Source organism: Scyliorhinus canicula, chromosome 2 (genome assembly GCF_902713615.1).
Source record: "Scyliorhinus canicula chromosome 2, sScyCan1.1, whole genome shotgun sequence".
In the NCBI taxonomy this organism is placed as follows: Eukaryota; Metazoa; Chordata; class Chondrichthyes; order Carcharhiniformes; family Scyliorhinidae; genus Scyliorhinus; species Scyliorhinus canicula.
Window position 1 is genome coordinate 207003571 of NC_052147.1, and position 27232 is coordinate 207030802.

Sequence of the window (27232 nt, forward strand, 5' to 3'; positions counted from 1 at the left end):
CTTCCAAACCCACAACCTGAACCACGTAGAAAGCCAAGGGCAGCAAACACGCGGGAACACCACTACCCCTCCAATTCATACACCATCCTGACTTGGGAATAGATTGCTGTTCCATTGCTGTCACTGGGTCAAAATCCTGGCACTTCCTCCCGAACAGCACTTTGTGTGTTCCTGCAACTTATGGACTGCAGTGGTTCAAGAAGGTGGCTCAACACCACCTTCTCAAGGACCACTAGAGGTGGGTATTATACACTGGTCTAGCCAGCTATGCCAGATCACATGAACAAATAAAAAAAGATTATTGCATCAGATTGTTGATGACCTGTTTTTGTTTTGATTTACATTGCAGGGTGAGCCTGGTGCTGTGGGCCGCCTCGGAATGCCAGGTCTTCCAGGACGTGGAATTATGGGCCTTAAGGTGTACACAAACGTTTAACATTATTTTAGTAACCTATTAAAATTCCCTTTTTGTGAAAACAAGTGGTGAACAATCCAAAAGTCAGGAGTTTTCCAACACTGTGTATAAATCAGCTTTACAAGTATTTGGTTTTACATGTGGTATATGATAAACCTCTACCATTACTATCCACAACTCCAGACTATAAAATCCATGTGATATGATCCTGGTTCTGGACAAGTCAGTTCCCAGAGGGAAACCTGGCTTAACAGATCCTAATTTTTTTTTTAAGAAACTGGAGGAAATTTTCTGAACAAATTTTCAGGAGTCTGCTGATGAACCTTTAACACAATGGAATAAAATATTTATTAAAGCACGAAAATGAACAATGTATACAGCAGAAAAAAGGCTGGAAAGATCTCAGTACAAACACAAGAAGATGATTCAATTTCCCAATATTCCTTTACCCAGCGATATCTTTACAGACACATAAACCTGTGAAGAGTTAACACTAGCTTGACACAAAGGCTCCTTGCCTGGGACTGGTACACGTGCAAAGAGTTTTCTTCCAATGAATTATTAAGCATTCACTTGAAACTTCTCACCCAACTTGTATCTTTCCCTGAGACACCCAAAAATAACTGCACTTTAAACTCACTGTTTCATTAGCAACACTACTAAACTAATCACATTACAGAGTTCTAGAACTGATTATTCAGTTAACTACTGTCCCCTTAGCCTCATTTTACTCGGCGAGCTGAAAAATCCATGGAAGGAATTATCTCGCTCCCCAGCCGTGCGTTCTTCAGTGGCGCGCCATTGCCGGCAGCGGGATTCTCTTTTCCTGCCACCAGCCAATGGGATTTCCCATTGTATCCACCCCACCGGGAAACCCCTGAGCGGGGGTGCACTGGCAGCAGAACGGAGAATCCCTTCGGCGGATAATTTACCCCCATGTCTTCACTCTGTGACACAGACTGAACCCTCCCCTGCTTTGCTCTGTGTCCATGAATCCTGCTACGGCGCCAACACTAAGTCTCAGGAATTGAGAATCCCGACCTTGTTTCCTTTTCTTTACCTTTACATCCAGGGAACAAAACGTGTACCATTTATATTTGCTCATAAATCATTATTAAATATACGTTTCTTATAGGGTGATCTAGGTCCCCCTGGTCCTATTGGCCCACTCGGTGAAACTGGAATTGGAATTCCTGGTCCCAAGGTGAGAGTTACTTAACTATTTTTTAAAGACTAAAAAAACTAATTGATTTCAAGTTTCTGTGGAAAATATGAAAGAACCGCTAAGGCTTTCCTGTTCACATATGTTGAATTCCACTGTAATTAGAAACCAACGGATCACTGAATAATATTGTAGACTTTTAATTATCCACTTAGAATTATTACTGCCAGATCAGTTGTTGATTTTAAATTGGCAGTGATATATTTTTGCTAACCAAAGGCATTAAGGTGGATACATGGGTCAAGTCGCATCAGTCATGGTTTCATTGATTGGGAGAACAGGCTAGAGGGACAAAATAGCCTATTCCAGTTCCTAATGTGCTCTATTGGATAAATGTAGGCACTGAAAATACACAAAGCCATTTATACCATTTAATGTTGTACACCAGAAGTGGTACTTCCACCCAACTATCCTCTCCAGTGCTAATCCAATGAACAAAGATACAGCTCATAAACATCTAGGAGAACCACTCTAGGGAATGGAAATTGCCAATGGAGGCATTCAAAAAGCTTGAGACTGTCTGAGGGTTTGTATAATGAGCTGAAAAATAGCAGGTAAGTAAGAAAGCACCTCACTCTGTGACTTCAATTGCCAAGGCAGCCCTGTGTAGCAGCACACAACCATAAACATCTGTACTCTTTTCTATCCCTTTATCCGAAGGGGATAATTCTTCTAATTGAATCACAGGGAGGAACAACGTGAGATATCTGTACTTCACTGGGGATGGCCTCACTGAAATCTGTCACCTGCTGGAGCCACACCAGATCAGTGCATTGAACCCATTGCCAGTAGTTGTGATGGTGAACATAGCAATGAACTTTTATCTATCTAGCTCCTTCCAGGCTGAAGATTTAGATATGAATAAAGCCATATAAATGCTGTGGCTACAAGAGCAAGTGAGAGGCTGGGAATTTTGACACAAGTAACACCCCCTGAGTCTCCAAAGCCTGTTCACTGTCTACAGGCACCTTCTGACCTCTCCAAAGCCTGTCCACCATCTACAAGGGACAAATGATGAAATACTCTCTAATGGCTGGGTGTGTGCAGCTCCAACAGTACTCAAGACGTTTGATACCATTCAGGACAAAGCAGTCTGCTTGTTTAGCACTCTTAAACATCCACTCTCTCCACCACTGACACATAGTGGCAGCAGCGTGTACCATCTACAAGCTGCATTACAGCAACTCACCAAAGCTCCTTCAACAGCTCCTTCCAACCCTGTGACCTGTACCACCTAGAAGGACAAGGACGGCAGACACATGGGAACATGACCACCTGCAAGTTCCCTTCCAAGCCACACACCATTCTGACTTGGAGCTATATTACCGCTCTTTCACTATCTCTGGGTCAAAATCCTAGAACTCCCTTCTTAATAATCTTTTTATTATTGTCGCACGTTGGCTTACATTAACACTGCAATGAAGTTACTGTGAAAATCGCCTAGTCACCACAATCTGGCGCCTGTCCAGTTACACTGAGGGGGAATTCAGAATGTCCAATTCAGCATGTCTTTCAGGACTTGGTAAGAAGTCTTACAACACCAGGTTAAAGTCCAACAGGTTTGTTTCAAACACGAGCTTTCGGAGCGCAGCTCCTTCCTCAGGTGAATGGAGAGGTATGTTCCAGAAACATTTATATAGACAAAGTCAGAGATGCTGGACAATGCTTGGAATGCGAGCATTTGCAGGTAATCAAATCATTACAGATCCAGAGATAGGGGATGATCACAGGTTAAAGAGGTGTGAATTGTCTCAAGCCAGAACAATTGGTAGGATTTTGCAAATCCAGGCCAGATGGTGGGGGGTGGATGTAATGCGACATGAATCCAAGATCCCAGTTGAGGCCGCACTCATGCGTGCGGAACTTGGCTATAAGTTTTTGCTCAGCAATACTGCGTTGTCGCGTGTCCTGAAGACCGCCTTGGAGAACGCTTACCCGGAGATCAGAGGCTGAATGCCCTTGACTGCTGAAGTGTTTCCTGACTGGAAGGGAACATTCCTGCCTGGTGATTGTCGCACGATGCCCGTTCATTCGTTGTCGCAGTGTCTGCATGGTCTCGCCAATGTACCATGCTTCGGGACATCCTTTCCTGCAGCGTAAGAGGTAGACTACATTGGTCGAGTCGCACGAGTATGTGCCGCGTACCTGGTGGGTGGTGTTACCACGTGTAATGGTGGTATCCAAGTCGATGATCTGGCATGTCTTGCAGAGATTGCCCTGGCAGGGTTGTGTGGTGTCGTGGTCGCTGTTCTGAAGGCTGGGTAATTTGCTGCAAACAATGGTTTGTTTGAGGTTACGCAGTTGTTTGAAGGCCAGTAGTGGGGGTGTGGGGATGACCTTGGCAAGATGTTCATCTTCATTGATGATGTGTTGAAGGCTGCGAAGAAGATGTCGTAGTTTCTCCGCCCCAGGAAAGTACTGGATGACGAAGGGTACTCTGTCAGTGGTGTCCCGTGTTTGTCTTCTGAGGAGGTCGGTGCGGTTTTTTGCTGTGGCGCGTTGGAACTGTCGATCGATGAGTCGAACGCCATATTCTGTTCGTACGAGAGCATCTTTCAGCATCTGTAGGTGTCTATTACGCTCCTCCTCGTCTGAGCAGATCCTGTGTATACGGAGGGCTTGTCCATAGGGGATGGCTTCTTTAATGTGTTTCGGGTGAAAGCTGGAGAAGTGGAGCATCGTGAGGTTGTCTGTGGGCTTGCGGTAAAGCGAAGTGCTAAGGTGACCATCCTTGATGGAGATGAGTGTGTCCAAGAATGCAACAGAATTTGGAGAATAGTCCATGGTGAGTCTAATGGTGGGATGGAATTTATTGATCTCATCGTGTAGTCGTTTCAGTGATTCTTCGCTGTGGGTCCAAAGGAAAAAAATGTATCTGGTGTATAACATCGGTTGCAGGTCCTGTGTGGTGAGGAAGTCTTGTTCAAACTTGTGCATGAAGATGTTGGCATGTTGAGGTGCGAATTTGGTCCCCATGGCTGTTCCATGCATCTGGATGAAGAATTTGTTGTCGAAGGTGAAGACGTTGTGATCTAAAATGAAGCGGATGAGTTGCAGAATTGCGTCTGGAGATTGGCAGTTGTCAGTGTTGAGGACTGAGGCTGTTGCAGCAATGCCGTCGTCATGGGGGATGCTGGTGTAGAGTGCCGAAACATCCATTGTGACGAGGAATGTTCCTGGTTCAACTGGTCCATGGGTGCTGAGTTTCTGTAGGAGGTCCGTCATGTCGCGACAGAAGCTGGGCGTACCTTGTACGATGGGTTTCAAGATGCCCTCGATGTGGCCAGAGAGGTTTTCACACAGGGTCCCATTGCCTGAAACGATAGGACGGCCTGGTGTGTTGGCCTTGTGTATTTTCGGGAGGCAGTAGAGATCTCCAATGCGGGGATTACGTGGGATGAGAGCACGTAGGGTGCTCTGAAGGTCTGGAACCAAGGTCTTAATCAGTCTGTTGAGTTGGCGGATGTGTTCCTTGGTTGGATCTGCGGGTAACTCCACATTTCAGGACTTGGGGGAGGAAACCGGAGCATCCGGAGGAAACTTACGCAGACATGAGTATAACATGCAGACTCCGCACAGTGACCCAAGCTAGGAATCGAACCTGGGACCCTGGCGCTGTGAAGTAGCAGTGCTAACCACTGTGCTACCATGCCACCTGCACTGTGGGTTTCCTATAACTCATGGACTGCAGTGGTTCAAGAAGGCAGCTCACCATTACCTTCTCAAGTGCAATTGGAAATGGGCAATAAATGCTGTTCTAGCCAATAATGACCACATCCAAAAAGAATTGCAACGTCTTGAAGTTTGCTGTCCACTGTTGTGTAAGAGAGGTTACTGAGGATCATTACTAAATGAGGACTAATTACATCTCATTCTATTTTGTCAAAGAAAAGTAGACAGTGCAAGCACATGGCTTGGCATGATGCCTTCATTCTGTCACAGTCCATTGTGCCAGCTGCATTGGAACCACCATAGCAAGCCAAAGGCTGGCTGCTGGCAGCTATTCACTGGCCACGGGGCTGATGAATCCAGTGTATAATTCATTCAAATGTGCATAGTGTATACAATGAAGCCAGGCTGCCAAAGAAAATGTGATAGCAGAAACCAGTGGTGTGCTGAAACAATGCTTCCACTACGTGGATCACTCTGGAGGAGAGCTGCAATACTCAGCAGAGGGGTTTAAATATTTGTGGAGATCTGTTGCGTGCTGCAAAACCTTATCAACCTGTGGGACATTCCCAGCCTCTCACTTGCTCTTGCTGCCATCAGCTATATTGTGGACCACCTTAGAAACAGGAGCACGGGAGGTGAAGGAGGAGGAGAAAATGGAAATGAGGAAAACCCTAGACTACCTGGTGTGGTCAGGCTGTCCATGAAGAACACAACCAAGTGTGAGGCCAGTAACTGCAACCCTAATTCCCCATTCACCAACTGTCCCACACCTTACCTTCACTCTAACCCATCATGACAACATTTGGTTAGCCATAACACAGAAATAAATGTCACCTCAAGTAAACATTTCAAACCCAATTATAAAATGAATTATTGCATATTGCATACAAAGGTTAACTAATTACCATTGTACATTTCTTTAGAATCTTATTCTGCTTTCAATTTTCTCCTTACACTAGGAAGATGAAGGACCATTAGCTTGGAATAACAAAATTATTTTACAACAAAGGCCTGTGCAACCTATTGCAATGTATTCTGTGAAGTAATTTTTCTATATCTATATTCAATATTAGGGGGATCGAGGCTTCCCAGGACCACCAGGGCCATTTGGACAGAAGGGAGATGGCTATCCAGGAGCACCTGTAAGTATTTATGCATTGAAACCTAGCCCGACAACATTGGTTCACCTATGTCTTTGTCATTTTTCATAATGGTTTATTTTAATATTATGGCAGTTTGTCAGAGTGGATGAATAATGTACTATAAACTACCTTGAAAGATAAATAATTACTGAATTTTGATTTACTGAATAAATATTGATAGAATTTCTTTACAATTACTGTATAATAGATGGTTAAACATTTCTATCATAATTACTTTGAAAGCAGCAAAACTAATTCCCCTCAACATCACATTACTGCTAGATCAGTTGAAAATGTTCTTATTTACCTTCTTGGTAGATTTTACAAAAAGTATGTATAGGGCTTTGATGAGAACATGCCTAGGGTACTGTGCATCGTTTTGGTTTCCATATATAAGAAAGGATTACTTGTCTAGAAGGTAGAACAGCAAAGATTACATAAATCTGTTCCCGGGTGAGAGGGTTGATCAATGATGATGAAGCTGAGTAAATTGGGCCTATACCCTCTGGAGTTTTGAAGAAAGGGAGTTGATCTCATTGAAGTTATACAGGTTTCTGATGGTTATTAACATGCTAGATGCTGAAAGGTTGTTTCCCTGGGTGGGAGAATCGAGAACATAGGGGCCCATTCACAGGTTAAGCGTTTTATAATTTAGAACTGAGGTAAGGATAACCGGTGTTATGTAGTTACATTGTATACCTTGTATTGCCCTATTATGTATTTTCTTTTATTTCCTTTTCTTTTCATGTACTTAATGATCTGTTGAGCTGCTCGCAGAAAAATACTTTCACTGTACCTTGGTACACGTGACAATAAACAAAATCCAAATCCAGGAGAAATTTCTTCACTCAGCCGATTGTGAATCTATGGAATTGTCTACACCAGATGTTGTGAATGCTCCAACATTGAGTGTGTTTAAGGCTGAGATAGATAGATTTTTGCGCCGGGATTCTCCGTTTCTGAGACTAAGTGTTGATAGCAACGCTGAATTTGTGGACTTTCACGACTGCAAAACTGGCGCCCCACCTGGACCGATTCCGCTTGAGGGGTTAGCACCGGCGTCACGTAGAACACAATCAATTCTAATGAGAAAAGGTGCCAGATTCGCCACGCGATTGACACTCAGGAGGCTGACAAGCTGCAGCTGCATATACATACTTCACTTCCCACACACTATCTCAACCAACAAGGTGGCAGCAAGGAGAGCAGTTCCACGCTTCGACACAAAGCTGGAGACCCTCCTGGACGCTGTAGAAGAATGAGGGGGGATCTCATAGAAATATATAAAATTATGAAGGGAATAGATAGGATAGAAGCGTGGAGATTGTTTCCACTGGTGGGTGAAACTAGAACCAGGGGGCATAGCCTCAAAATAAGGGAGAGCAGATTTAGGACTGAGTTGAGGAGGAACTTCTTCACCCAAAGGGTCGTGAATCTGTGGGATTCCCTGCCCAGTGAAGCAGTTGACGTTGCCTCGTTAAATGTTTTTAAGACAAAGGTAGATAGATTTTTGAACAGTAAAGGAATAAAAGGTGACGGTGAGCGGGCGCTGTGGTAGTCACCACTGTTGTATATATATCGCATATGAGATGTATTACGGTAAGACTCCTGTACTACAGGTACTGGGGTAAATCTCTGCCTGCTGGCTCTGACCAGTAGGCGGGGTATAAATGTGTGGGCTGTCCGAGCTGCAGCCATTTCGGCAGCAGCTGCGGGAGGCTACACATCTCTTCGTAATAAAGCCTCGATTACACTCTACTCTTGTCTCGTCGTAATTGATAGTGCATCAATTTATTACTCAGAGATTTTACAACGATGGATCTCCGCATCAAGCCAGATCGCCTGCAGCTGCACCCTCAAGCAGACAACGCCAAGTCGGCCTTTGCACATTGGCTAGCTTGCTTTGAAGCCTACATCGGATCTGCGACAGAACCACCCTCAGAGGCACAGAAGCTCCAGATCCTGTATGCGCGGTTGAGCTCCGATATCTTTCCCCACATCCGGGACGCGCCGATCTACGCTGAGGCCATGGCGCTACTGAAGGAGAACTATACTCATCAGACCAACAAAATCTACGCCAGGCACCTCCTGTCCACATGGCATCAACTCCCCGGTGAGTCTATGGAAGATTTCTGGCGTGCCCTGCACGCCCTGGCGAGGGACTGCGATTGCCAGGCCGTTTCGGCCGTTGAATATTCTGAACTCCTAATTAGGGACGCTTTTGTTACGGGCATAGGGTCGGCGTTCACCCGCCAGTGCCTCTTAGAAGGGACTGCCCTCGACCTCGCGGCGACCAAGAAACACGTGACCTCACTCACAGTCGCCTCCTGCAATGTACAGGCGTATGCCCCCGACCGCATGGCGCCCCCCTCCTGGACATCATGGACCCCGCCAGCGAACGCTCCATCGTGGACCCCATCAGCGACCGCCCCCAGCGACAGCCAACCAACCCCGGGAGACCCAAGTGCTACTTCTACGGACAGGCAAAGCACCCCCGGCAGTGCTGCCCGGCAAGGATCCTGCTCTGCAAAGCCTGCGGGAAGAAGGGACATTTCGCTGCTGTGTGCCAGGCCCACTTGATCACCACTGTAACCAGACCCATTGTACCTGCACCCACCGCGTGCGACCCTTGGGCGCCACCATCTTCCTCGCCTGAAACCTCGTGTGGCCCGTGGGCGCCGTCATCTTGCTCACCTCAGAACACGTGCGGCCCGTGGGTGCCGCCATCTTGCTCGCCTCAGAACACGTGCGGCCCGTGAGTGCCTCCATCTTGCTCGCCTCAGGACACGTGCGGCTCGTGTGCGCCGCCATCTTTAATGCCGCCCGCCACGTGCACCCCGTGTGCACTTCCATCTTCCCCGCCTTAGGACCCGTGCTCGTCGGGCACCTCATCGGGCCACTCATCGTCTGCAACCGCCACCGACCAGCCAGGGGCCTTCCAACACCAGTCGCGTCTCACCTCCATCACGATCGACCAGTACTGACCGCACAACCTCGCGACCGCGTCGATGACAGTGAAGGTCGATGGGCACAAGACATCATGCCTTCTGGACTCCGGGAGCACTGAGAGCTTCATCCACCCCGATACGGTAAGGCGCTGCTTTCTCACGGTACATCCCATTAACCAGAGAATCTCCCTGGCCTCCGGATCCCACTCGGTGGACATCTGGGGGTACTGCACCGCCACCCTCACCATCCAGGGCGTAGAGTTCAGCAGCTTTCGGCTTTACGTCCTCCCCAACCTCTGCGCTGCCTTGCTACTCAGCCTGGACTTCCAGTGCAACCTCCAAAATCTAACCCTGAAATTTGGCGGGCCCCTACCACCCCTTTGATGCACGATCAATTGTACAAAGACTCAGATTGGGTGCAACTGTGGCTTTATTGCAGTAAGATGCGTGGCCTCCTGCTGCAGCTGGCAAAATGGCAGTTGAATGGAGGACACGCATATTTATACTCCTCTTCCTGGGCGGAGCCAGCAGGCAGGGGCTACCGGCGAACCTGTAGTACAGGTCCTACCTTACGTCACCTAATACAGGTGTAACAGTGGTTTACCACACCCTTACTGTCTGCGGTCTCACAACCCTTAAGGTCGACCCGCCTTCTCTGTTTGCAAACCTCTGCAAACTGATTGCAGACCCGTCACCACCAGGAGCAGACGGTACAGTGCCCAGAACAGGACCTTCATCAGGTCTGAGGTCCAGCGGCTGGTAAGGGAAGGTATTATCGAGGCCAGCAACAGCCCCTGGAGAGCAGTTCGACGCGTACCCCCTCCCACGCATATCTGATATGGTCAATCAGATTGCACAGTACCGGGTCTTCTCGACAGTGAACCTGAATTTTGCCTACCACCAGCTCCCCATCCGCAAGGCAGACTGCCCGTACACCGCGTTTGAAGCGGACGGCCGCCTTTACCACTTCCTTAGGGTTCCATTCAGCGTCACTAACGGGGTCTCGGTCTTCCAACGGGAGATGGACCGAATGGTTGACAGGTACGGACTGCGGGCCACCTTCCCGTACCTGGATAATGTCACAATCTGCGGCCACGACCAGCAGGACTACGACACTAACCTTTCCAAATTCCTCCACACCGCCAAACTTCTCAACCTAAAGTACAACAAGAAGTGCGTGTTCAGCACTAACCGATTAGCCATCCTCGGCTATGTGGTTCAAAATGGAGTTCTAGGGCCGACCCCGATCGCATGCGCCCCCTCATGTAACTCCCCCTTCCCCATTGCCCCAAGGCCCTCAAACGATGCCTGGGGTTCTTCTCGTACTACGCCCAGTGGGTCCCTAACTATGTGGACAAGGTCCGCCCACTCATTCAGTCCACCGTTTTCCCACTGACGGCCGTGGCTCACCAGGCCTTCAAGGCCGACATCGCCAATGCCGCGATGCACGTGGTCAACGAGATGCTCCCCTTCCAAGTCGAGAGCGATGCATCAGACATCGTTCTGGCCGCCACCCTCAACCAGGCAGGCAGGCCCGTGGCATTCTTTTCACGCACCCTCCATGCCTCCGAAAGATGGCACTCCTCCATCGAGAAGGAGGCCCAAGCCAGAGTATGAAATGAAATGAAATGAAAATCGCTTATTGTCACAAGTAGGCTTCAATGAAGATACTGTGAAAAGCCCCTAGTCGCCACATTCCGGCGCCTGTTCGGGGAGGCTGTTACGGGAATCAAACCGTGCTACTGGCCTGCTTGGTCTGCTTTAAAAGCCAGCGATTTAGCCCTGTGCTAAACAGCCCCAGTAGAAGCTGTGCATCCCCACTACACCCACCCCTACACCACCAGCCCCACCATCCTCACGCCCACACACCCACACCACCTCCACACCCCCAACCCCACACCATCCTCACACCAACACCATCCTCACGCCCCCACCACCCTCATGCCCACACCACCCTTACGACCCCACCACCCTGATGCCCACACCACCCTCACATCCCCACCACCCTCAGGGCAACACCACCCTCACACCCACACCACCCTCAGGCCAATACCACCCTCAGGCCCCCACCACCTTCAGGGCAACACCGCCCTCACACCCACACCACCCTCACGCCCCCCCCAACCCTCACGCCCCCACCACCCTCACACCCACACCACCCTCACGCCCCCACCACCCTCACACCCACACCACCCTCACACCCACACCACCCTCACGCCCCCCCCAACCCTCACGCCCACACCACCCTCACGGCCCCACCATCCTCATGACCCCCACCACCCTCGCGACCCCACCACCCTCACGCCCCACCACCCTCAAGACCTCACCACACCCCCACTACCCTCACACCCCCACCACCCTCATGCCCCCACCACCCTCATGCCCCCACCACCCTCAGGCCCCCACCACCCTCACGCCCCCACCACCCTCACGCCCCCACCACCCTCACCCCCACACCACCCTCACACCCACACCACCCTCACACCCCCACCACCCTCACACCCACCCCCCTCACCCCCACACCACCCTCAGGCCCCCACCACCCCCACACCCACACCACACTCACACCCCCACCACCCCCACACCCACAACACCCTCACACCCCCACCACCCTCACGACCCCACCACCCCCACGACCCCACCCCCCCTCACGACCCCACCACCCCCATGACCCCACCCCCTCACGACCCCACCACCCTCACGCCCCCACCACCCTCACACCCACACCACCCTCACACACCCACCACCCTCACACCCTCACCACCCTCACACCCCCACCACACCCACACCACCCTCACACCCCCACCACCCACACCACCCTCACACCCCCACCACACCCACACCACCCTCACACGCCCACCACCCTCACACCTACACCACCCTCACACCCCCACCACCCTCACACCCCCACCACACCCACACCACCCTCATACACCCACCACCCTCACACCCCCACCACCCTCACACCCACACCAGCCTCACGCCCACACCACCCTCACACTCCCACCACCCCCACACCCACACCACCCTCACACCCTCACACCCCCACCACCCTCATGTCAACACCACCCTCACACCCCCACCACCCTCATGTCAACACCACCCTCACGCCAACACCACCCTCACGCCCCCACCACCCTCACGCCCCCACCACCCTCACATCCACACCACCCTCACATCCACACCACCCTCACACCCCACCATCCTCACACCCCCACCACCCTCACGCTCACACCACCCTCACACCCCATCACCCTCACGCCCCCACCTCCCTCACACCCCAACCACCCTCACGCCCCCACCACCCTCACGCCCCCACCACCCTCACACCCACACCACCCCCAGACCCTCACTACCCCACCACCCTCAGACCCACACCACCCCCACACCAACACCACCCTCACACCCCCACCACCCTCACGGCCACACCACCCTCACATCAACACCACCCTCACACCAACACCACCCTCCACCCCCAAAGAAACACCTCCCATCCACACCCACAAGCTCAACCCACCACCTCCTGGCCTGCAGTCGAATCATGCGTCTTGTCTTGTATCCTATAGGACCTGCTGGGGATGGTGTGGATCCATCAATCGTACAGTCCGCCAGCCCGTGCCACAGCCAGAGCCCCCCCATGAGCCGAGCAGCGATGAGGAGAGCGGCTTGAAGTCCAACCCTCCACCCGAGATGCAGGACACTCCGGAGCTCAGGTCGGAGGATGACAATGATTTCTCATCACAGCTGTCTCCAAAACCTCCACCATCCCAGAGACACTCACCTCGGTTGGGCATGTTAGCGAAGTGGCTCCTGGTACACTATCTGGTGCTCACTACACAGGTGACCTGATACAGCAGGGTCTTTATGAGGGGTTGTCGGCGAGCATCCAGTACCTGCAGGTGCAGTTGGAGGAGTCCAACCGCGTGCAGGAGCAGGGGCTGGTGCAGATAATGCATGTCACCCAGGCCGACACCGTACGGGTGGCATCCGCGATGGAGGCATTGGGGGCGACAGTTTTGGCTATGGATCAGCATGTCCAAGGCCTGGGGCATTTTGTGCAGGCGCTGGCCGAGGCCAGGACATGGTTGCTGCCTCACAGGCCACCAGGTCCCTGGAAATTGCAGCGGCGCTCCTGAGCGTGGCCCAGTCACAGCAGGCCATGTCTGGGAATGCCGGAGGCATTGCCCAGGCGCTGACCGACGTGGCACAGGTGCAGAGGGAGGTGGCCCATTCCCAGAGGGAGATGTCGCAGTCCCAGATGGAGATGGTCCGCACCCTGTGCTCCATGGCCTTGAGTATGCGACCCTGGGTGTGAGGAGTGTCGAGACCAGAGTGTGCCCCCAAGACTAGCAGCGGCAGGTGGTGGGGGAGCCCGGGGCAGGGATAGTTCCGCTCGCACCCCCGTCTCATGGAGTAGCCCAGAGGCCATCTGGCACCAAGAGGGAGGAAGAAGTGATGGGGCCCGCGACAGTGACTCCCGCAGGGGAGGTGTCAGAACACTACAGCGCCTGTGACTTCTACCCCCCACCCCCACCCCCCACCACCACCCCCTGTCATTGGCACATATAGTCAGCAGCAGGCAGAACGGCGCAGCACTATGTCACCCAGTACACCCGAGCAGTAGCCAGGCCCAGTCACCCCAGACACCCGCCAATGGGAACCCAGGTCACAGGGGAGGAATCACAGCAGGCCGCCTCCAGTCCTGCTGTACCGTCTGGGGAACCACCTAGACGTAGCGATAGAGTCCGTAAGGCCAGGACGTTAGACACTAGTTAAGTTGGGATGGGTGCAGGGCATAGTTTAGTTTTAGGGGCGAGGGCACAAATCTGTATATATTCGTTCACACTGTTACAACCTGACTCGGTACTCTGTCAGATGGGTGTGAGGAGTGGGCTGGTCTGGGCTGGCTGGGGGAGGGGCTGGGAATGGGCGGACGTTGGAGGGGGAATGGGCAGGCCCTGTGGGTGGCCTGGGCTTCCCGACCATCCCGATCACCACCACCCCAGGGATCCGATGGGACTGTGTGATGGAATGGCCAGTTCGCATGCAGGGATCACCCAGGTGGACGGTGAAAAGTGCTACCGTGGGCAGGAGTCAGATGTTGTCATACGATGTGGAGCACCGGAGCTCATCGCAGAGCGGGTTATCATCATCCTCCATCCTTTGGACCATACTTGCTGTTACTGCCAACCCCATAGTGTGGCAGGTATATATCACGGAGGGGGTTGCATAGATTTTACAGTACAGAAGAGGCCATTCAGCCCATCGAGTCTGCACCAGCCCTTGGAAAGAGCATCCCATTTAAGCCCACACTTCCAAACCATCCCCATAACCCACTAACCCCACCGAACCTTTTTGGACAAGGGCAATTTAGTTTGGCCAATCCACGTACCTACACATCTTTGGACTGTGGGAGGAAACTGGAGCACCCGGAGGAAACCCACATAGACACGGGGAGAATGTGCAGACTCCACACTTACAGTGACCCAAGCCGGGAATCGAACCTGGGACCCAGGAGCTCAGAAGCACCAGTGCTAACCGCTGTGCTACCGTGCTGCAGGTGAGGGGGGGAGGGGATGATGTATGATCTGTGGGTGGGATGCGGTGTCCCTGGCCAATCTATTCCCCCCCCCCCACACCCAGTCAGTGTACCTGGAGGCGTTCAGAGCGTCCTGTGCGCGATGGCTCTGGCGCCCACATGGTGCGGCCTCCGTGTGCCCCATGTCCTACCCATCCTCACCAGACGAGACCTGCCGTTAATCCTCTTCCACCAGCACAACACCCCTCTGCTGTGCAGTATTGTGGAGGACGCAGCAGGCCGCCACGATATGGGCGACCCCCTCAGCTTCATACTGGAGAGCCCCTCTAGAGCGGTCCAGGTACCTGAACCGCATCTTCAGGAGGCCAAAGCACCGCTCTATCTCACTCCTGTTCGCTGCATAGGCTTCGTTGTAGCGGGTGTCCGCGTCGGTCTGTGTCCTCCGGCTAGGTGTCATCAGCCATGATTGCAGTGGATAGCCCCTGTCGCCAAGGAACCAACCCCCAGCGGGAGGGTGGTGCCTCAAACATGTCAGGACTCATCGAGTGTGCTAGGATGAAGGTGTGTGCTCACTGCCCAGGTATCGGACGCATCTGATGGTCACATATCAGCTACACGTTCATCTAGTGGAAGCCCTTTCAGTATGTGTACAACGACCTGTCATCTGCAGGTGCTCATACATCCTGTCAATCACTCCCTGGACCCGGGGAATCCCGATGATAGCAGCAAACCCTGCTGCCTGGGCATCCTGGTGGGCTCAATCAACATTGAAGTGTATGTATTAGGCCGCTTGGGCATATAGGGCCTCCATGATGGCGTGGATGCACCTGTGCACAGAGGTCTGTGAGTTCCCAGACAGGTCCCCACTCGGCGCCTGGAAGGACCCCATCGCATAAACCTTCAGGGCAACCGTCACCTTGACGGCCGCCGGGAGCGGGTGTCCTCCCCCATACCCCCGCTGTGCCAGGTGTACCATCATCTGGCAGATATGCCACTCTGTCACCCTGCTCAGCTGGAATCTACTTCTTGCCCTGTCCGGCATCTTCTCGAAAGGCAGGCAGTGCCGGTACACACAAGGCCTCGTGCAGTGCCTCCTTGGTGCCTCCTCTTCCTCGGCCTATCGGCCAGGCAACTCTCCAATCTGGGAGGCTGCCACCTGTCCCTCTGCGGCACGCTCCGCTGCTGCAGCTTCCTCCTCCTCGAGCAGCCCACACTTGTAAGGTCACAGGGCATCTACCTGGGCTGCAGTGACTACCAGGAAGGCCACCATTGATGGTTGAATTCCAATATCCATTGTCTGCAGGGGTGAACGACAGACATGTTAGTATAGTGCGTACCCCCGTGCCGAACCAGGTCCAACAGGCTACATGATGGTCCCAGTTAGCACCGAGGACTCTGCCCCCGCATGTCGCTCCCCGCCCTCCCAACCCCGCGCCCCTGGATCCGTCGGTGGCTGGCACCATGTGGGCCTCTGTCCCTGGCATCCACCCCTGATGCCAGGGGTACCGTTGGCTGACACTACCCTCGCCAGTGGTATGCATCATGGCCCCCATAGGAGCTACTGTGGGTGTTGCCCTGGGTGGGTTGCCAGTGGGTGGGGGCACCCATAGGGCCAGTGTCACTCTGCAGCTCCAGTGGCCAAGGTGGGTGGTCAGTGAGTGCTCAGCAAGATGGCCGCGTTAATGATGGTCCATGCCTGGGCATCGCCCCAGTTCCGTGACGGGTTACCCCGGTCAATCGGCCTATTCACCCCGCCCTGTCAGTACCGCCCCCCCGCCCCACTCCAGCCAGCCCGGCCAGTGTCCGACCCAGTAGCCCACAGTCACTCCTCTCCATGCCCTACCTCCTCTCTCTCTCAGCAGCCAGCACGCCGGTTTCACGAACTTTGAAAACACAAATTAACCGCCTGTCGGGAACTCGGCCCATCAGAGGAGGAGAATTGCGGTGACTCCGGAGAATACCAGGTCGGGCCCGCTAATGATATGCAAACAGTGTTTACTGTACGTGCGTTCCAGAATCCATTGACGCAGCTGTCGAAGTGACGGAGAATCGCAATTTGGTGTCAAAACCACACCCGCCGTGGTTTTGGCGTCAGAACCTATTCTCCACCCAATTGCGTTTCGCGATTTCGGCATTGGCAAACAGAGAATCTCACCCTTGGTCTCTTGGGGAGTCAAAGGATATGGGGTGTGGGCAGAAAACTGGAGTTGAGGCAGAAGATCACACAGACAGCACTGACGGACAGAGCAGGCTCAAGAGACTGTACAGTCCACTCCTCGTATGTTCCTACATTCTTATCAAAGAATCACTTTTGTGGGTGTGCAGCATGGAGTGAGTGTGCACACAGAGACAGCTCCTGCCCAAGGTTGCAGAAAAGAGCTCTTTTTTGGGCGGCATGGGTTGGAACTTCGATGAAAAGGCGTAGGTGAAGGTTCGAGGAGTACTTTCCCCCAGGAATAGTATGTTTCTTGGTTATCAGACCCTCAGAAACAGTGCAAGATTGGGCGGAAGCAGCAGCAAACAAAAGCCTCTACAAGCAGGCAGGCGGGGGAAGGGCCAGCTTATAGGTCTCAAGCTGACTTGAGGGCCGTTATGAAAGCTGAATTCTAGCAGCAGTCGACGCTGTCCCGACGAATCCCAGTGGGGGAAGGTGTCTAGAGGAGCATTCCCCATAATTTATGGTGCTCACAGGGGCTATGGTGGGGCAAAAGAAAAAGCTGCAGCAGCTCCCCAAGAAAAGCAGGGGACGAAAGACAAAATGGCGGCTGGCGGAACACCCGAGGACTGGTGGAAGTGGGCGCAGGAGCAGCAGGCCTCTCTTCTGCGCTGTTTTGCGGAGCTGAAGGCTGAGCTGCTGGACTCCCTGAATGCAACTACAAACAAGCTGCTTGGGACCCAGGCGGCCCAGGAGGCGTCCATTCGGGAGTTGCAGCAGCAGGCCGCTGAGCGGGAGGAGGAGGCCGTGGTCCTCGTGGGGAAAGTGGAGTTGCACGAGGCACTTCACAAAAAGTGGCAAGACCGCTTGGAGGAGCTGGACGTTCGCACGAGGCGAAAGAATTTGAGGATCCTGGGCCCGGCGGAGGGACTGGAGGGGTCGGATCTCCCGTCGTACGTGACCACGATGCTGAGCTCGTTGATGGGAGCGGGGTCCTTCCATTTGCCCCTGGAGCTTCAGGGAGCTCACAGAGTGCTGGCCAGGAGGCCTAAGGCAAATGAACCCCCGCGGGCGGTGCTGGTGCGGTTCCATCGATTTAGTGACCGGGAGTGTGTGCTGCGCTGGGCCAAGAAAGAGAGGAGCAGAAAGTGGGAGAATTCGGTAGTGCGAATCTACCAGGACTGGAGTGCGGAGGTGGCAAAGCGGCGGGCCGGGTTCAACCGGACGAAGGCGGTGCTGCATGCCAAGCAGGTCAGATTTGGAATGCTGCAGCCTGCGTGTTTGTGGGTGACATATAAGGACCGGCACCACTACTTCGAGTCCCCGGAGGAGGCGTGGGCCTTTGTACAGGCGGAGAATCTGGACTCAAACTAGGGTCTGGGGACACACGATGGCCGTTGCTGTTTTCGCTGTTGCTGTTCTTCAATTTTGACAGGTGTTATTTTTATGCTGGTTTTCTTTTTGCTCTGTTTCCGGGTGGGTTTGTCTGTTGGGTATGGGTGTGGGGTATGTGGGGAACTTTGGGGGTATGTGCTTTATATGTTCTCTTCTGTACGGGCCGGGGGTTGGGGTGAAACTGGATTTTGAGGAGCTGCGTCAGAAGGGTGGGGTGTGGCAGTGTGAAAGCACAGGCTTTCCTCTGGTTGTCCGCGCTGCGGGGCGGGGGGGCGGAGCTGGAGGTGGGGGCGTGGCCTTCATTGGTTTTCTTTCCCCCGCTGAAGCAGTGCCAAGGAGGTGTGGCAAGAGGGGGATGACCCCATGCCGGGAGGAGATGGGTTTTGGCGGGAGCTGCCGGGTCAGCAGAAGTCAGCTGACTCACGGAAGTACCATGGAGGGTGCGTCGCGGCTAGGAGGGGTCCTAGCCTGGGGGGGTGGGGGGGGTGGGGTGGGATACCGGGTTGCTGCTGGAATGGCCAGGAAGGAGCTGGTGTGGGCCGGGGGAGTAGAGGAGAGGCGTTATCGCCATGGGGAACGGGTCAGGCGGGGCGAGCTGGCCTGGGGCGAGCAGTTGATAAGCTATGGCTAGCCGGCGGGGGAGAGGGGCAGGTTGCCCTCTGATCCGGCTGATTACCTGGAACGTGAGGGGGCTGAATGGGCCGGTTAAGAGAACTAGGGTATTTTCTCATCTGAAGGGGCTGAAGGTGGACGTGGCTATGCTCCAGGAGACCCACTTGAAGGGGGCGGACCAGGTTCGTCTGAGGAAGGGGTGGGTGGGGCAGGTTTTTCACTCAGGATTGGATGCGAAGAACCGGGGGGTGGCGATTCTGGTGGGGAAGAGGGTGACGTTCGAGGCGGCTGAGGTGGTGTTGGACAAGGAGTGCAGATATATTATGGTGAAGGGTAGGCTGCAGGGAGAGAACGTGGTGCTGGTTAATGTATATGCCCTAACTTGGGATGATGCCGGCTTCATGAGGCGCTTGTTGGGCCGCATTCCGAACTTGGAGGCGGGGGGCCTGATCATGGGGGGAGACTTTAACACAGTGCTGGATCCCCCACTGGACCGGTCCAGTTCAAGGACGGGTAGGAGACCGGCGGCGGCCAAAGTGCTGAGGGGGTTTATGAACCAGATGGGAGGGGTGGATCCCTGGAGGTTTGGGAGGCCGAGAGCGCGGGAGTATTCCTTTTTCTCCCATGTCCATAGGGTCTATTCCCGAATAGATTTTTTCGTCCTGAGCAGGGGATTGATCCCGAAGGTGCAGGATGCAGAGTATTCGGCCATAGCGATTTCAGACCATGCTCCGCACTGGGTTGATCTGGAGATGGGGGAGGCGCGGGACCAGCGCCCGCTCTGGCGCCTGGATGTGGGGATGCTGGCTGATGAGGAGGTGTGTAGGAGGGTCCGGGGAAGTATTGAGGGGTATCTGGATACCAACAACACGGGGGAGGACCGGGTGGGGATGGTCTGGGAGGCTCTGAAAGCAGTGATCCGGGGGGAGCTGATCTCCATCCGGGCCCATAGGGAAAGGAGGGAGAGGAAGGAGAGGGAGAGACTGGTGAGGGAGCTCCTGGATGTGGACAGGAGATACGCGGAGGCACCGGAGGAGGGGTTGCTGGGGGAACGGCGTAGTTTGCAGGCCAAATTTGACTTGTTGACCACCAGAAAGGCGGAGACACAGTGGAGGAGGTCGCAGGGCGCGGTAAATGAGTATGGGGAGAAGGCGAGCAGGATGTTGGCGCATCAGCTCCGCAGGCGGGATGCGACTAGGGAAATTGGTGGAGTGACGGATAGGGGTGGGAATGTAGTGCAGAAGGGGACAGAAGTAAATGGGGTCTTTAGGGACTTCTACGAGGAACTGTACCGGTCAGAACCTCCGATGGGGAGAGGGGGGATGGAGAGCTTCATGAACAGGCTATGTTTCCCAAGGGTTCAAGAGGAGCTGGTAGAGGGGCTGGGGGCGCCGATAGAGTTGGAGGAGCTAGTCAGGGGGATTGGACAAATGCAGTCAGGTAAGGCGCCGGGGCCGGACGGGTTCACGGTGGAATTTTATAAAAAGTATGCGGATCTGGTGGGCCCCCTGTTGGTGCGAGCCTTCAATGAGGCATGGGAGGGGGGGGGGGTTTGCCCCCGACGATGTCGCGGGCACTGATCTCTCTGATCCTGAAGCGGGATAAGGACCCCTTGCAGTGTGGATCATACAGGCCTATCTCGCTCTTCAATGTTGACGCTAAGTTGCTGATGAAGATCCTGGCTACCAGGATAGAGGACTGTGTGCCAGGGGTGATACACGAGAATCAGACAGGATTTGTCAAGGGACGGCAGCTCAACACGAATGTGCGGAGACTGCTAAATGTTATTATGATGCCGGCAGTGGAGGGGGAGGCAGAGATAGTGGTGGCGCTGGATGCGGAGAAAGCGTTTGATAGAGTTGAGTGGGGTACCTGTGGGAGGTGCTGGAACGGTTCGGATTCGGGGAAGGATTCATCAAATGGGTGAGGTTGCTCTACGCGGCTCCGATGGCAAGTGTAGTTACCAATGGAAGGAGATCGGAGTACTTTAGGCTCTACCGTGGGACCAGGCAGGGGTGCCCCCTGTCCCCCTTGCTCTTTGCACTGGCGATTGAACCTTTGGCTATGGCGTTGAGGGAGTCAGGGAGATGGAGGGGTCTGGTGCGGGGTGGGGAGGAACATCGTGTATCGCTGTATGCGGACGACCTGCTGTTGTATGTGGCGGATCCAGAGGGGGGAATGCCGGGGGTGATGGAGCTGTTAGCGGAATTTGGGGGCTTCCCGGGCTATAAGTTAAATATAGGCAAGAGTGAGGTATTTGTAGTACACCTGGGTGATCAGGAGGAGGGAATTGGGAGACCCCTATTTAAGAGGGCAGTGAAGAGTTTCAGATACCTGGGGGTGCAGGTGGCCAGGAGTTGGGGGACTCTCCATAAGCTTAATTTTACCAGGCTGGTGGAGCAGATGGAGGAGGAATTTAAAAGGTGGGACATGGTGCCGCTATCGTTGGCGGGTAGAGTGCAATCCGTCAAAATGACGGTTCTCCCGAGGTTCTTGTTCCTTTTTCAGTGTTTGCCCATCTTTATCCCTAGGGCATTATTTAGAAGGGTGACTAGCAGCATCATGAGCTTTGTTTGGGCGCATGGGACCCCGAGGGTGAAGAGGGTCTTCTTGGAGTGGGGTAGAGATGGGGGGGGGGGGGGGGCTGGCGTTACCCAATCTCACGGGGTATTATTGGGCGGCCAATGTGTCGATGGTGCGCAAGTGGGTAATGGAGGGGGAGGGGGCAGCATGGAAACGGATGGAGAGGGCATCCTGTGGAGATACAAGCCTGGGGGCCCTGGTAACGGTGCTGTGGCCGCTCCCTCCTACGAGGTATACCACGAGTCTGGTGGTGGCGGCTACCCTCAAGATTTGGGGGCAGTGGAGGCGACATAGGGGAGAAGTGGGGGGCTCGATGGAGGCTCCGTTAAGGGGGAACCATAGGTTCGTCCCGGGGAACATTGATGGGGGATTTCAGGGTTGGCACAGAGCGGGTATCAGACAGCTGAGGGACCTGTTTATTGATGGGAGGTTTGCGAGTCTGGGGGAGTTGGAGGAGAAATTTGGGCTCCCCCGGGGAACATGTTCAGGTATCTGCAGGTAAAGGCATTTTCTAGGCGGCAGGTGGAGGGATTCCCTTCGCTTCCCGCGAGGGGGGTGAGCGACAGGGTGCTTTCGGGGGTCTGGGTCGGAGAGGGGAAGATATCTGATATCTACAAGGTTATGCAGGAGGCGGAGGAGGCATCAGTAGAGGAGCTGAAAGCTAAGTGGGAGGGGGAACTGGGGGAACAGATCGAAGACGGGACATGGGCTGATGCTCTGGAGAGGGTTAATTCTTCCTCCTCGTGTGCGCGGCTTAGCCTCATCCAATTCAAGGTGCTGCATAGGGCCCACATGACTGGGACGAGGATGAGTAGGTTCTTTGGGGGTGAAGACAGGTGTGTCAGGTGCTCGGGGAGTCCAGCGATCCATGCCCATATGTTCTGGGCATGCCCGGCACTGGAGGAGTTCTGGAAGGGGGTGGCGAGGACGGTGTCGAGGGTGGTGGGATCCAGGGTCAAGCCAGGATGGAGACTCGCGATTTTTGGGGTTGGGGTGGAGCCGGGAGTGCAGGAGGCGAAAGAGGCCGGTGTGCTGGCCTTTGCGTCCCTAGTAGCCCGGCGAAGGATCTTGCTACAATGGAAGGATGCGAGGCCCCCAAGCGTGGAGACCTGGATCAATGACATGGCGGGTTTCATTAAGCTAGAGAAGGCCAAATTCGCCCTGAGAGGGTCGGTACAAGGGTTCTTTAGGCGGTGGCAACCTTTTCTCGACTTTCTGGCTCAACGATAGGGTACAGGGACAGTAGCAGCAGCAACCCGGGGGGGCAGGGGGGGAAGGGGGAGGGAAAAGGGGGAGGGAAAGGGGGGGGGCAGACAATGACTATGTTTGTTTATTTAATTTTAATATATTTTTAAGTTATTTTGTTGTTCATTGGGGTTGGGGGGGTTGGGGGATGTGATACATGCGTCGATACGGTCTGGGGGTGTCACAGTTACTATGGGTTATTTTGTTGCATTTCATTGTTTGTCGTTATGTTTCATATTTTCTGTAAAAAATTCCAATAAAAATTATATTTTAAAAAAATAATCACTTTTGTGGATATCTGGCAATGTTATAAGTCTTTAATGAAAATGTAATGGTTATTGATTAAATATATTTTATGTTCCAATTGAAAGGGCTTGCCAGGCCTTCCAGGCCCCACAGGTGAACAGGGGCCTGTAGGAATTGGATTCACAGGACCTAAGGTATGTAAACATACTTGTTTGTTTCTTAGTATTGGAAGTAATTTTGATTTTATTGTTTTCCTGACAAATTATACAAGTCTAACTAGTATTTACATGTAATTACAGAACTAAAACTGTAATTAAACGTTTCAATTACTTATTTTGCTATTAAAGCTATGTGGAGGTTCAAAATGACTAATCAAAGTAAGTAGCTTAAACCTGAAAACATCAGGACTCACATTAAAATATATTTTTGTTTTATGTGGTGAACACCTTGTCCCCCTGTGATGAATCGTTTTTTATTTCCTGAGCCGATCATATGCTGTAAATTTTGTCTCGTATTAAAACAATGATGGGAAAACGTTTCTCGTTGATTTTTAATCCATCTTGTTCGGCGGCAGCAAACCCAAAGTCGTGACTCTAAAATATCTCAGTTCATTTTCTGCTGGGACTCCCTGGCCACCATCTCAACTGGTCACTACTTAGATGAAAACCACCACTAGGAGCAGATGGGAGCCTCAGCAGTAGGTTCCAATTACATAATGTGGAGATGCCGGCGTTGGACTGCGGTGAGCACAGTAAGAAGTCTTACAACACCAGGTTAAAGTCCAACAGGTTTGTTTCAAACAGGAGCTTTCGAAGCATTCACCTGAGGAAGGAGCAATGCTCCGAAAGCTCGTGTTTGAAACAAACCTGTTGGACTTTAACCTGGTGTTGTAAGACTTCTTACTGTCCAATTACACAAGTGAGTCCCCAATTGAGTTATAGAACATAGAACAGTACAGCACAGAACAGGCCCTTCGGCCCTCAATGTTGTGCCGAGCAATGATCACCCTACTTAAACCCACGTAACCCGTATACCCGTAACCCAACAATCCCCCCATTAACCTTACACTATGGACAATTTAGCATGGCCAATCCACCTAACCCGCACATCTTTGGACTGTTATGATCCAGGCTCACTTGGAATGCCATAGATGAAGGCTGATCAGCAGCCATTGGAAGGATGAGGAACAACACCATCAATCCCCACCCCATCTCTTCTCACCTCTTTGCCCCCCTCCCCTCTTAATCCTTTATAGAACCAGGTGCAGCTTTTGTAAACACCACAAGTACCGCAGCCCCAGACAAGTTTTTTGCAGCTGGCATCACTACCGCTTGAAGCCAGTACTATTCAGTACTAAACAGATTGGCAAGACCTTAAGAGATGGTCTCACTGGAAGGAAAACCTACTTCTGCCCTGTGAATGAATTGCATCAAACTTCACTGCAAAAATAAACTACATTTATATCATAGTTTGCATTTATTTGCAATAATACTATGAGTATCATAGAATCATCGCATTTACAGTGCAGAAGAGGCCATTCGGCCCATAAAGTCTGCACTGGCCCTTGGAAAAAGCACCCTACTTATGTCAGCACCTCCACCCTGTCCCTAATAACCCCACCTAACCTTTCTTTGGACACTAAGGGCGATTTAGCGTGGCCAACCCAGCTAACCTGCACATCATTGGACTGTGGGAGGAAACCGGAGCATCCGGAGGAAACCCATGCAGACTTTGCACAGGCAGTGACCCAAGCCAGGACCCAGGAGCTGTGAAGCAACAGTGCTAACCACTGTGCTACCGTGCCACATTCCTTTTGCTGTCTTTGTTGGTGTAAAGCAGATGGTGAATTCTCACTGATAAATCTTCATGTTTTAGGGAGACCCAGGAGCAAGAGGGCCAAGTGGCATAGCTGGACCTCCAGGAGAAGGACTTCAAGGTCTGAAGGTACCGCCAGTTGTGCTTATATTTTATGGTTTATTTCTTCATTAAAATCTCTTGCAGTGAAAGACCCTTTGGAGTTTACACCAGACATGTCTATGAACTTCTCAGTAGTCAAAAAGCTACTTGATTATTAATGAAGCAATCAATCAATTAAGGAGTTAAACTTAATGCAAGACAAGAAGACAACCCAAAGTTGTATGCTTTGATTTTTGCGGTTTTCCCATTTGTTTTACTCTTCCTCTCATTTCACCCATCCCCCACCTTGTAAAATGGCCTCACAATGTCAAAACGAAGGACAGCACCGTCCAACCCGTGAACATGTGCTTCGCCAATAGCTCAGTGAGTTTATCCAGTAAATAGTAGAGCCATATAGATTCAGATGGACCCAGCATCGACCCTGATGTACACTGAGTTGTCTCATCTTACTGAAGCCAGGGTGGGTGCTCCATCAACAAAATAGATTCAAGAACAAAAGCAGTTACAGCGCATCGAAGTACATAAGTGAATTACACAATCGCAATTAAACATGTGTGAATCAAGTCTTAGTTATTCCCCATGAAACAAATTTATTATAATCTTTCCTTACAATTTAGGGAATAGCAGGGAGACAAGGACCACCTGGTCCTCAAGGCCCTCCAGGTGAAGGCATTCAGGGACCTAAGGTATGTAGAATGGCATAAACAACATTAAATGCCTTGTGTGGAATTGGTGATTTCAGTGGACATTGTAATTGATCTTTGAAAATAAATTGATGGTGTTAGTAATGTTATATAATTGTTGAATACTGAATTGAAACTAACGTTATTATCTGACAGGGCGACCAAGGTGTTCAAGGATTGCCAGGACCTCGTGGACCACCAGGAGAAGGACTAATGGGATCTAAGGTATGTGGACAATTTAGAGCTTCATGTTAAATTCCTCTTGATCAGTGCCCAGAATTGCCACTTCCTCATTGGCAAAGCAAAACTAACCTCTTCTTACACTGTCCCAGTTAAAGTTGGAGGAACTGCCACTGTCCCACGATGGTGCATATTTTTGAGAGAGCCATATGTGAGACATATTCCAGACAGAATGAACAGTGTATCCATCTGGAACTCAGAACTACCAGGCAGATGGATAATTCCAGCCCCCACTTGATCATTGACTCAAAACAATTAAAACTCTGCCAGTCATTTCAGAAGCAATCAAATGAAAGCCAAACATGTTTGTCCTCTGGGAGCAGGGTGCTGCAGTGCTAGATCAGGGTCAGTGCAGTGCCGGGGGGGGGGGGGGGGGGGGGGGTGTGGGAGCCCAAATGGGAACACAATAAACAGAGGAAAGACATTGAAATGTTGAAGTGATAAGTCCTGATGCGACCTCCGCTTTTACTGCTCTGGTGTTCTACGTGTAGATTGTCCAGATGCTGTTATGATATTTTGAGATGACTGCTCAAAGTGTTCACCCAGGTGCATCAACCTCAGCCTGGACATGGCAAATTCCTCAGAACTGAGGACAAATAATATAAAGGTCTTTCAAATAGTAATAAGTAGAAATATAGAAATGGGGCTGGACTCCCATAAAGGTGGCAGAAGGGTCAAGCCTGTTCTTTGCAGACAGAAAGAACTTCTACAGACATTGCATCTGTTTCAGCTAAACAAAATAATTGATAACCATTTGCTTTGAGCAGTGCTTTATACATATCATAGAATTTACAATGGAAAAGGAGGCCACTCGGCCCATCAAGTCTGCACCAGCCCTTGGAAAGAACACTCCACTTAAGCCCACACCTCCATCCAAACCCCGTATCCCAGTAACCCCACCTAACCTAAGGGCAATTTATCATGGCCAATCCACGTAACCTGCACATCTTTGGACTGTGGAAGAAAACCGGAGCACCCGGAGGAAACCCACGCAGACACAGGGAGACCGTGCAGACTCCGCACAGACAGTGACCCAAGCCGGGAATCGAACCTGGGACCCTGGAGCTGTGAAACAACTGCGCTAACCACTGTGCTACTGTGCCTCCCTTTGACCTCTCAAATTTGAGCTGACTGGTTTAAATTTCAAACAATGCTTAACAGTTAACTGTCAGTCACCATCAATTCTATCCATAGCTGTGTGGATCCCACTTGCCAACA

General features: G+C 52.2%; 1 protein-coding gene across 1 annotated transcript in view; it reads left to right on the forward strand.

Moving 5' to 3' along the window:
* The window catches only part of col28a2a (collagen, type XXVIII, alpha 2a), a 193380-nt gene that overhangs the window by 130555 nt on the left and 35593 nt on the right, over nt 1-27232 (forward strand). The window contains exons 22-28 of the mRNA XM_038789427.1: nt 350-418; nt 1551-1619; nt 6383-6451; nt 23300-23368; nt 25050-25118; nt 25709-25777; nt 25931-25999. Of these exons, the coding sequence (XP_038645355.1) occupies nt 350-418; nt 1551-1619; nt 6383-6451; nt 23300-23368; nt 25050-25118; nt 25709-25777; nt 25931-25999 (483 nt within the window). The remainder of the gene's footprint in view (nt 1-349; nt 419-1550; nt 1620-6382; nt 6452-23299; nt 23369-25049; nt 25119-25708; nt 25778-25930; nt 26000-27232) is intronic.